The following is a 12,762-nucleotide window of genomic DNA, read 5'->3' as shown; positions in this document are numbered from 1 at the left end:
TCCAAACACAAAAGCACTTACAACACCCGCAAGATTAAGATTATCATGAAAAACTCCAAAATTAAATTTTTCATTTTTCCTCTCCTCAATTATTCTTAACATCTACAAACTCATTAACAAAATTAAATTCTAATTATTATTACCGTTTAATTGCCATAATCTCTCGTTAAAAAAATTGAATCCCACGACCGTAAATTAGCATAGATTAAACTTTGGAAGGTTATTTCCTTTTGCCCTTTTACAATTACGGCGACTTTAACTTTGATCGACGAGGACAATGATTTCGTTCTTAATTAGTCGAGTAATTCGTACTCAGAGATTGTTTTTGAAGGCACAGAAATGCACGACAGCTGCCCAGAGTTGCTTTAAACAATCATATACGATCCTCCCTAATGCAATGTTACTGATTCTGGCAGCGTAATCAAATCTCTCTATCAATGGTAGGCATTTCAATTTCATTTTAGTGTACGATTTGAAATGTTTTTTCAGTCTTCTCATGCAAACCATACTTTTCGTTTTAATTTCGGGTGAGAAGATTTACAGCGGGACTCTTCTGTAATTTTTTTCCCTCTTTTTCGCTGCTAATTAATTTAATTCAGATTTGGAAATATAGGAGCTGAATTTTACGAATGGTTTTCTTTTCTTTCTGCTTAAGAACATTATATTTTTTTCTTATGCAATTTGTGAGGAAAATGTCTTTAGGGTTCACGGGTTAAATGTAATGGCGGACATTATTTCAAGTGTATAACAAATATTGGACACTATCTACTGTGACCTAGGTTTAATGGGGTACATTGGGAATTTATCTTAAAAACGTGACTCAAGCTTATACCATACAAGAATGTGCTCTAAGCTTACTCTGTACCACTTATCGCACAACATTCTGCGATAATCTTTATGAATGTGACTTGAGCTTAATTCACACCCACACCTAGTTAAAGGTGATCCATAACCTTATCTTAGATCTATTTATTTAAAAAATAAACAAAAATGCTTCTCGAAGTGATTTTTTGAATGCTGGTAGGAAGTGTTCTTTAGTGTATTGCCTCGGATCATCAATTTGAATTTGATATTTTATATATAAAATGGAATTTGAGTTTCAAAAGCAGAAATTATTCTTTTCTGTCGAAGTGAATTTTTGAATGTTGGTAGGAAGTGTTCTTAATTGAGTGCCTCGAATGATTAATTTGAATTTGATAGTTCTATATATAAAATGAAATTCTATTCATTACCCACATAAAGGCCTTCAAAAGTTTCCACATGAAACCAAACCCCATTTCCTTCTCCCTGGAGCTGTCATTTGAAGCGGAGGCTTTTCTGTAGGCATGAGACCATGGGCCGTCTTAGGTGTGTAGGGTGAGATCATGTGCTGCATTATTGGAGTTGGGTTGAACTTGGTTGCTCATAACGCACCCCATTTTTGGTACCTCAACATCTCATTGAATCGTATCTAAATACCTCATGAGCTGTTCATTATCAAATTTACCCATTTTCAATTTTCTAGAACGTCATTTACCAATATTTCAATACTCCGTGGGGATGGACTTAACGGATTTACCATTTCCCAAATCTCCACAGCGCCACTTGCATATATATATAAATACTACATAAAGTTATAAAGTCATTTCCAATAGTTCAATACTCCATTGGGTCAAACATCTCCAATTACACCCTGTTGTCAATTTTCCATAAGCTCACATAACCTCAATTCAAAACTCTAGCCGAGTGTATGTTTATGAAGGATTAATCTCTGTTATCAATTTTTCATAAGCTCACATATCCCCAATTCAAACCTCTAGCTGAGGGTATGTTTATGAAGGATTTTTTCTCTGCAAGATGAGCTATATTTCAATGCTTTGTCGGCCCACACCCACATGTTTATGAAAGCATCTCATTTTCTATACTCCATATTTAACTAAGTCACAAGGTTCGAATTTGAATTCGAATTTGACAGCCATGAAATTCGGATGAAATTTGACAAGGGAAAAATCCAAAAAAAAATTCGGATAAAATTCGCCTTCTATAATTTTGTTTATTTTCAAATATATGTATACTTCTAATAAATTATCAGAATAGCGACCCTTGTTGGAGAAAATCTCAGGGCAACCCAGCAGTTGCAGACACCCATGACCCAATAGATACAAAGCATATACAAAGAATACCCATGACCAGCTGAGTTGTGTTTAGAGGTGGATAGCAGTGCTTTATAGAGGAAATTCGATTAAATTCGATTCTTTTTATAGAAGTTTGAAATTCGATTAAATTCGAACCTCATCCATGAAAATCGCCGTATCCTGTGAGCTAACTTCATTTGCACTTTTTTCAGTACACCATGGGTTTTAATTTTTCAAATGTACCTCATTTTCAATTCTCCACAACTTCAACCACCGATAACTGAATGCTTCACCTGAGTGTACATCAATCAATATATTCTTTTTGAATGCTTCGCAACCTCACTTATTTAATATGAATATATCCCATTTTCAATGCTTTACAACTTTTTTCCATATCTCCACAGAGTCGCATATTTATAGGGTTCTTTAATGTTAATTTTCCATAACCACATGCATTTCAATACTCAACAACCTCACCTACTCAGATTTCAACTATAACATCACTTATATGTATTCTACTACAACAGAACCTCCATAACTCACGAGGTATCCTTTTGAGTTATGGACCGCATTATTTTATTTTAGAAATATTTACAATAATACATCAGAAAGTTCAAGGAAAAACAACATATTTCAAATAGAATGAGGATTGCTTCCTGTGATAAATGCGAAATAATTTACACTTGAAATCATGTTTTCAAATTCAAAAAGTTAAAGAAAATTGCTTGTGGTATAACAAGAGAATTGGAATTCAGCATTATGATCTTTTCAATGATTGTCAACAAGTCAATTAGTGAAATGGTTCTTTATGTGATTACATCAGAGTCATGCTTTTACTGTATTTAAATACTGGATTTTGAAAGGAATGATTCATATTCAGAGTGTTTTGCTGTGTCTTATATACTGCAGGCAAATACATTGAGGCCTTACTTGACGTGTATACGAAATACACTGGCAGCTGCTATGTGTTTACAGGTGACATATGTCTTATAATTTAACCATTTTGTGATTAGGTCCTTTATTTCTAAAGAAGCTTTGTTTTAATTATGATCTTATTATAGTTTGTTATTGTGATTTTTTTAATTGTTGTCGGAAGTTCTAAGGCATCTCTTTGGCCTCAACTCAATCAGGAAAAAAGGCTATACTTGCCACTTCAGATGAGATATATACTGTCACTTAATCAGAATTCTGCCATACCAGTCATCAAACTAATGCAGACTAAGAACTTCTGAACTCCTATACTACCTGACTAATTGACTATGTTATTCACTTTTTACAACCTCTCTGAATTACCATGGAGGATTGAATTGATCACAATGCCTAAAATTCTGGATATTTGAGCTAATTTCCTTCAATATGCTAACAGCATGTTATTACAAATAGTCATAGAAACAAAAAGTCATTATCTGAACTGACAAAGCAAAAACAAGGAAACAAAATTTCTATTTCGAAGTTTCTCTCAGACTGCCTGCCCAGTCATTGGTTTCATCTGATCTTGGCAAGAATGACCTCCAAAATTCCTTTGCAATGTCAATTCCCAGACAATCAACAACTTTTTTGTTCTTTAGTGTACAATGACATTATTAACTCAATCTCTGATTATGAGCATGAGATGTTCAGAGTCCATAAGAATAGTGTAAGTGAAACTGTGTAAGTTTATCATGCAATTTTACCAGAAGCTTTTTACTTGTCTCAGGAAGTCCAGATGCAGTAGTGGAGCATGTGCTGTAGTGTCATCTCCGTTATGAGTATCACTGCTTACACGGTTTTACTTGAAGCTTTTTGCCAATCTCTGATTTCTTCAAGAAGGCCCAAAGCAGTAGTGGAGCACTGCTTACACAATTTTACCAGAAGCTTTTTACCAATCTCTGATTTCTTTAAGAAGGCCCAAGGTAGTAGTGGAGCACACTATAGTGTTATCTTTGTTATCAGTATCTCTGACATTCATTTGAGGCTTTAATATTATTTTTGTGCAATTTGAGGCTTCACAGGTAAATCTGAGAAGTTAGTGTCTTGAAGTAGTATTAGCTTTCCACCTTATGAGAAAGTTCACCACGGAAAGCTTTAAATTGACAAAAATGTTTTAGGAAGTATTTTGATATTAGGTTGGAAACAAGGAAATGAAACCACTCTTAATCTGCACTTCCCTCTAATAAAAAATGGCAAGTGAGATATTTTCGATCCTTTTCCAGTTACATCAGTATGGCCATTTAGTTTTCTCATTGGAAGCTACGAATGCTGCTTGATTTGTGAAGAGGCATGCTGCATCTATGAAATTTCTGTTTTCATTTAATGGCACTCCAATTTTCGCTGAGGCTAGGCACTGCTATATGTGATTAGTTAATGAATCATATGGAAGTTCTTTAAATATTAACTGAGAAAGTAGGTATTGCTATTATTTGTCTTGTATCAATGATTCCTTTTTTCCGAAGGGATCGAGCTTAATAGGTTAAAACGTTGGGTTTCCATTGTGGAGACCCAAGTTCAAATCCCCATAGGGATATCCTAAGTCACAAAATACGGTGAATTTCATGGATGAAGTTTGAATTTAATCAAATTTCAAACTTTTATAAAAAATGCGATCAAATTCGGCCATAAATTCGTACGGGATTTTTGAAAAGCGTTTAGGATTTTCTGAATATTTTCGGCGGATTTTCTTTATAAAACGCTGCTCTGCCTCTGTAAACACACAACTCAGAAAAGCATTTATGGTTTTCTGAAGATTTTCTGCAGATTTGCGAACAGGAGAACCTTCTGTAGATTGCAGCTGGGTGATCTTGTGTCTGCTGGGCTGCGATTCTTCCTATTCACTCCTGTGGCTGCCATCGCTGCCACTTGCCGTAGTCGCTGTCGCTGCCGTCGCCATCACTCCCGAGCTCTCAATTTTTTTCATTTGCCTTTCATTTGTTTGTGTGCATTCGATATTGTCTAATGTAGTTTTATTTTTTTATTGTAATAAATTAGTAATTAGGTATTCGATATTGTCGGATGTAGTTTGTAGTTTTATTTTTTTATTGTAATAAATTAGTAATTAGGTAAAAGTTATATCGAATGCATTAAAAAATATACAGTAATAAGTTATTATGTATATTTTCAAATGCATTCGATATACATTATTAGTTATATTTTTTAATGCGTTAGTTGTATTATTAGTTATATTAGTTATAATTTATTAAAATTATTACATATATTTAAAAATAAACTAAATTATATAAAACGAATTTAATCCGATTTTTTTTTCGATCTTTTCCCTTGTTGAATTTCATCCGAATTTCATGGCTGTCGAATTTGAATTTGAATTCGAATTCGAACCTTGTGACTTAGGGGATATCTAAGGTGGAATTCTAAGCTGTGACTTTTGGTTTCCCATAGTTGGCTTCTGATGTGAATGTGGTTTCTAAAATAAAATGGATTTCTAAGTAGTGACTCTTGATCTTCCATTCGCCTTTTCTATTGTGTTTGTATTTGTCTCATGTTGATGCTCGTATGGGCAGATTAGTTGTGAATCATATTCAATATAAAAAATCTCATTTGGTTTGTTTTATTTTTCTTACATGGTTCTTAACAAGTTTGGTACCGGGAATTTTTTCAGTAAGATTGTACTTGGAACTGTTCAATGCATATCACTGCGCTTTCTAGAAATTCTTAGGCTGTTATACATTCCACTTTCTATTTATTGTTGCTAAATTTCCTTAGTCTGGAACTTTTGATCAATTTTATGAATTGAATCTACATGATATTGCAGAACTTCCCTTGCCAAGAAGTTGAAAGGCATAATAAACCAGAAGTTGAGTTCAAGTAAGTTATTAGCAAACTTAGACCTGTTGCACAATGTATCATGTAGAATGAGGTTACTGCTTATGTGTGCATGTTTCTCAATTCCTCCTGGTTCAACATACAAATTATCAGTTGTTTGTTAGCATATTTTCAGCCAAATTTAGCACTTAATGACTCTAGAAGGTAGTTTATGTAAATTGTTGACGTTCTATTTCTCAACTCTTAAACTAGTTATCTTTCTTTATTATTTTCTTTGTTCATCATATGTTGTGTAAATGATATGCAGTCTCAGTAAACAAAGTTCAAACTGAGTAAGATTTTGATGATTGATTTATGTGGAAACAATGGCATTATCGTAAATGTATGTTTGATGAATGTTATAGAGCGTACAGCCATTCAAGGCCTAAACTGTCAAACTGAGCAGCTGGATTGAATCTATGGACTGATATATGCACATTATTTCAGTGATCACGCTCATGCATACAGCAGTAACTAATAAGCAGAACCACTTGAGAGATATGGTGCAGAAAAATATATGATTGCATAAAACTTGATGATAGAAAGTATGAAATGTCTTTAGATAAATAGCAAGGTTACGAGGAGATGGGGGTACTTGGAGATTGGTACCGGTACTGGTACGACTAATTTTCAAAAATAGGAGATGGGGGTAATTGGAGATGCCAATTTAAAAAAATTATAATTTAATAAGTTCCAAAAGATATCATGACAGAGAACTTTGAAAACAAGAACAGTGGTAAAGTTTAACATTAACTTTAAAATTGAAATTAAAATTGCTTACACTACTGATACCATAGCCAGTCTAAATTGTTTAGTGAGAGTATGGTAATATAGATGTTGAGCACACTCAATATTGTCAGCTAAATAGTAAAGGCAATTTCTCTTTACACTATTACAATTATAAGAAATCGGTCCTCTCAAAAAGTCTACATTGTCAATAGATCCGATCACTATAACTTTGCATGGATTTTTGTCTTCCTGTGAAACGGTTTCCTTATTAGTCATTTCCCTATGACATTGCTTTGCTGCAAGTTTATCTTATTTATTTGCTTTATTTTTTTTGCCTTTTTATTGCATTTTGCCCTAAGTTTTCTAGCAGGAGACGTCAATTTTTGGTCAGGAGACTTCGGAGACGGCAGCCAAAAGTACCCTATGCATCAAGAACTTTCCGGAGACGTCTCCGATATCGGAGAGGTGTCTTCGTCTTCGGTATGTGTCTCCAAGGGTAGGAGATGGGTGTCCTGGTAACTATGATAAATAGGTCTCAAAGGTCATCTTCAGGAGAAACATAATGTGATAGTTGAAACCTATGTCACAACATTTGGCGAACTTCAAACATGAAGTTCAAAATCCATTGAACATTCAACAATCAGAAAAAAATCATTAAAATTCGTGAACAAATTTGCATTAAAAAAACGTGTTAATTTTTTATTAATTTTTCTTTTAGTTAGGTGCTTTTTCCTAGGGTTTTCGATAGGTTTTCTTATATACAACTTGATGAAACACAATTTTAGTCTACAGACACAATGCCATGGACATGCACAAAGGGTGGATTCACTTTTTAGATGTGCGAATAAAGGGCGAACAAACTTGCACAAGTGATCCTAGCATGTTTGATGTGGTCTAGCAAGTCTTAACATGGTCCAGCGAGTCGAATGTGCTTGCAACACTTGCGCGACTCCTACTCGAAAAACCTTTAAATTTTTTTAAGGTTTTTTTGTCAATGTTTTTGTATTGATATTCTATGATTTTTTATTTTTTTGATTCGTAATTAAGTATTTATATTATCAAGGAAAATTTTAAAACGCTTTTTTCTTTAGTTTTTTTGGTCTTATTTTTTTTAATTCTATAAAAATTTAAAAATATGTTGCTAAAATTTGTATTTTTAATTTAAATATCGACTTTTAACATCAAAAAACTTTAAATATTATGTTACTTATATTAATTTTTTTGTAAAAGACTAATATTAATTATAATAAATTTAAATTTAAAATCTTTCTTCTTTTGAAAATAATAGTTAAACCAATTGTTTAACTTATTGAGTATATTCTTTTATATTTCTTAAAAATTTAATATATGTAAGGTGAATTTAATGCCAATTTTTTTTCTGAATTTTTTTCCTTTACTGAACTTCATCCAGATTTTATTGTTGTCGAACTTGAACCCGAATTTGAACCTTGTGACATTGGTTGAAACCCTATGTCATTGGGTATACCTGGTTTGGGGGCCATTCACATACCAAAGGGGTCCAAGTATTGGTCATTATTGCCTTGGTTTGCTCTGTGTATGCTTAGGGTTTGTACTTGAGCCAATGGTTATGCTTGGTATGAACCCTGTGCATACAAGGAGTGAACCTGAGCCCCAAAAAAATGTATTTTAAAAGACAGTTAAAGTCTGTAAGTTTTTTAAAGGTTGTGACTTTTGGAATGGTGAAATGTTCTACAATTGCACAATATTCATCTGCAAAAATAGATAATTGCTCTGATAGATTTGTGTGAATGTTGTCATCGATGTCAAAACTGGTGATCCGGTTAGGATTGGATGTGGTGTGTTGAGCAATAGTGGAAGATAGGTATGTATGTGATGTTGAGCAACAGTGTGTTGTGACGTTTTCACACATCGCCCCATTGCAAATGAGGACCCCCACTTTTTTCGCTTTCTAGGTTAGTTGTCTCAGCTTAGCCGTTGGTAGTTGTCCAATCTTTGCTATTAGCCTTTCATAAATAAGACATGTATTTGCTCAGGAGCTGATTAAATTCTCTCTCTTTAGGATGAAGTGAGGTACAACACCTCCTCTACCCTACAAAGCTTCTGATCTACGTTTCCCGACATTACCATTGGATGCCCAACCTCAATCACTTCTCATCCATCTCCCTTCTCCCTTCCTTCCATCTTTCCATCTCACTCCATCATTCATCCCTTCTACTTCCTACCATTCACCTTCTCCCATTTCTTTCCATTTCCTAACCTCCCTTCCCTAAACCTCATATCTTCCATTCACGCTACCTTCCTCTAACCTTCATGCCCACTTCCTACCTTTCTTCTACCTCTCATACCCTCCATTCCCTACATTTTTTGACCTATATCTCATACTTTTTACTCCCTTTAGCCTACTCTTGTATTTGCTCAGGAGCTGATTAAATTCTCTCTCTTTAGGATGAAGTGAGGTACAACACCTCCTCTACCCTACAAAGCTTCTGATCTACGTTTCCCGACATTACCATTGGATGCCCAACCTCAATCACTTCTCATCCATCTCCCTTCTCCCTTCCTTCCATCTTTCCATCTCACTCCATCATTCATCCCTTCTACTTCCTACCATTCACCTTCTCCCATTTCTTTCCATTTCCTAACCTCCCTTCCCTAAACCTCATATCTTCCATTCACGCTACCTTCCTCTAACCTTCATGCCCACTTCCTACCTTTCTTCTACCTCTCATACCCTCCATTCCCTACATTTCTTGACCTATATCTCATACTTTTTACTCCACACTTCATACCCTTTACCCCTGTATTCCCCTAAGCTTACCTATCCTAACTCACCTTCCTTTCCTTAGTATAACTCCCATCCCGTCCTAGCCTACCCTTCACTACCCCATATACCTCCCTTTCCACTTCACTCCCCAATATATCCTAACTCCTTTTACCTCCCACATCCTCCATCTTGTTGTTATATGGAGCCTAATCAGTCTTGGAGGTTAATTTTTCACACTTTTATCGGTGCAATTCCCCCCCCCCAAGTTATTAAATGGGGGTTTGGGGGCAGTGTCTTTGTCGTGTTCCCTGTTGCAGTTTAGGGCAGGGTCGAGGGGCAGTGCCCTCAAAAGCTCAATGGACTTTTATTATTTTATAAAGGCGTCAGGAGTTAATTTTCTATTGGTTGACATGTTCTAACCCTAATTTTGTAACTGACATAAGTCTTGATAAAACGGCTAAGGATTAGGGATTTCTGTAGAAATTTTTGTAGCATTTTGCAGCGGTATTGAGTTGCAAGGGATTGCTGGTTGTAATCAGTTCGATTTACTGGATAATAATATTGGACTCTCTGTTTGGTGGACGTAGCTCGAGTTTGGGTGAACCACGTTAAAATTATCTCCTCTCTGTTATTATTTTTGTGTTTTTTCATTCCTTTGTTTAATATTTACATGCATATAATTGATTTTTTCTGCATGCAATTCATAACACATCTACCTTACCCACGGTATGTCCTACCCTTCCCTGCATCCCCCCCATCCTTATCACTTATGTCTCCCTTTCCCCCAACATCCTCTACTTACCTTCCTCATGTGGCACCTTTTCTTACCACTATTCACTTTCAAGCCACAGTACCTCACGTTCTTCTCCCTCTCCTTGCCACGCATCGCTTGGGCCCATCAAAACTTTGGAAAGAAGGTAAAAGTTTTAAGGCATTTTAAAAAGAAAATATCCACCTCACCATTTCCTTGCAAGGTGTGGAGCTAATGATAAGGAAGCTAGCCTTTGAAATAAAAAACATGTCACTTAAACAAAAATTGAGGATTTAAATTCAAAATCAGATCATAAAAGGAGCAATTCGTGAGGACAAACAAGTTGTTCATATTCAAATCTGGGTGTTTTCCTCCCTGATTTTGTGCAGGTCCAGATCTGTTATCATTTGTAGGTCTGAAAGTGTGACTTCCAAAGGACTCAAGGTTGTCTGAGTTTCCTAAAAGGGAAATCAAGGTTCATTTTTCATTTAAAGCTTGGTGAAAAAAAGTGAATAAGAGACAAATTAAATCAGATCCAAGGCAAATTGAGATCAGAGAATCAGTGAACTGTAGCAGGTTAGGTCTGACTCCAGTAAAGAGGGAAATTTCAATCAGATTTCAAGATGAGTTCTCGAAGTTTGTAAACAAATTCTTATCAGGAGCAGGCTTTGAAATCAGACCTGGAGAAGTGAAAATCAAAACAGAAATGCAAATTTTACCAAGGAGTGGTGGATATCCATACAAATCAATCACAGATTTAACTCAGTCCAGATCTAAATAAAGATCAGGTGTGAATTCATATCATATAGGCCGAATCTATTCAATGGGATCAACTTTCAAAGAAGAAAAAGGATCAGATCAGAAGTATGTAAAATAAATACCAGTAGCCCATTCAGGGAAGAAGTCAAAAACAAGGTGTGATGTGTCAAGATAACAACATATAAGGAAGCACTGAGCAGATCAAAGAATAATTCATGCAATTAATAGATCAATAAAATGATCAAAATTTGATCAATCCAACAAGTATCAAAATTGGGCAATTTCAATTAAGTGAGAGGGTTTCAAATCATCAATTTTGTACAAATGAAGACAAAATCAATGATTGGCAATGTGAGAATTGATGCTAAGGAGAGATGAAAACATGCTAGTCAATTTCTATCATGTGCAATCAAAGCTTAAAAGTCCGATTTGTTTTGGTGGATGAAGGCAAATGAAATTCAATCTTCCAAATGAAAGTGGTATGAATGAAATGCAAAACAAATTTGGTTCGAATGAAGGTGAAAATTCCGCCCCTCCAAGTTTGGATTTCATAAAATAAAAATGGTGCAAACAAAACACGAAATCAACTTGGTACGTATGGAGGCAAAATTTCCGCCCTTTCAAGTTGAGATTTCCTAAAATGAAAGTGGTATGAATGAAATGCAAAATGAACTTGGTATGAATGAACCTTGAAATTCCGCCACTTCAAGTTTGGGTTTGGTAAAATGAAAGTGGTACGAATGGAATAAAAAATCAATGAGGCATGAATGAACCTTGAAATACCGTCACTTCAAATTTAGATTTCACAAAATGAAAGTGGTACGAACAAAATGAAAAATCAACGAGGTATGGATGAACCTTGAAATACCGCCACTTCACGTTTAGATTTCACAAAATGAAAGTGTTACGAACAAAATGAAAAATCAACAAGGTATGAGTGAACCTTGAAATACCACCACTTCAAGTTTAGATTTCACAAAATGAAAGTGGTACGAATGAAATGCAAAATCAACTTGGTACGAATGAAAGGCAAAATACCGATTTGCTTAAGTGGTTGATATTTGATTGAATTAAAACCTAATTGTGCAAACAAAGATGCAAGTCGGCTAATATAAAGGAAGCACCCAGCAAATAAAACATTTTTGAAATGATACAGGTCAGCTACTATGAAGGAAGCACCCAGCAAATAACAATAAAACAATTTATTTATGATACAAGTCGGCCTGTATGAGGAAAGGACACATCCTTTCATCAAGTGCTTATAAATAAAGATGCTTTCCAATTCATTTAATCATCATTCAAAACAATTAAATAATTTCAAATCAGATCTGCACTTCCAGAATAGGCGAATTATATTACAAGGCAACAATTTGACAGCTATTTTGATCATTGCATTTGATCAAAATGTATATAAAGGAGATGATTTTCATCAGACCAGCGCTTCTTCATCCCAGGGAACAATAATTTCTTGATCAAGGAAGGCAATTTTGGAAGACAAGCTGGAAAGAAGACATTTTTATCCACTTTGAAAGGCAGTATTATGTGAAAATTCACATATCAGTAGACCTGAAATGGCTTGAAAATCAGAGATGCAAGTCTAAAATCAGACTTAAGATAGTCATTTCTAGGATTAGTAATAAGTGAGCAAGGGTTATTATACATGCATTCTTTAGAAGTTTTCAAGTATTGCTCCTCGTTTGTAGTTATTCTTAAAGAAACTTATTTTTTCTTGCAGGATTGATACAACATAAAGAAGTCAAGACTCTAAAGTATAAAGGAAAGACCGTACAATTACACCGAAGCAAATCAGCATTTGTGAAGAGTTCATCACATTCAAGGGTTCATCAAATGTCAAGGATCAACATCAA

The 12,762-nt window shown here is 34.8% G+C and overlaps 1 protein-coding gene across 2 annotated transcripts in view; it reads left to right on the top strand.

Moving 5' to 3' along the window:
• Positions 1-241: 241 nt before the first annotated feature.
• The window catches only part of LOC131052609 (actin-related protein 2/3 complex subunit 4), an 88,925-nt gene continuing 76,404 nt past the window's right edge, over positions 242-12,762 (top strand). Inside the window, exons 1-3 of one of the 2 annotated variants that reach the window (XM_057987207.2) lie at positions 242-440; positions 3,024-3,089; positions 5,860-5,912. In XM_057987207.2, the coding sequence (XP_057843190.1) occupies positions 438-440; positions 3,024-3,089; positions 5,860-5,912 (122 nt within the window). In that variant the 5' untranslated portion in view covers positions 242-437. Of the gene's footprint in view, positions 441-520; positions 556-3,023; positions 3,090-5,859; positions 5,913-12,762 lie in introns of those variants that run through there. The other variant, XM_057987208.2, reaches the window with a different exon arrangement.

This window comes from Cryptomeria japonica, chromosome 10 (assembly GCF_030272615.1).
Source record: "Cryptomeria japonica chromosome 10, Sugi_1.0, whole genome shotgun sequence".
Classification (NCBI taxonomy): domain Eukaryota; kingdom Viridiplantae; phylum Streptophyta; class Pinopsida; order Cupressales; family Cupressaceae; genus Cryptomeria; species Cryptomeria japonica.
The sequence above is the reverse complement of the archived record's forward strand: the minus strand, read 5'-3'. Positions and strand labels throughout refer to the sequence as shown.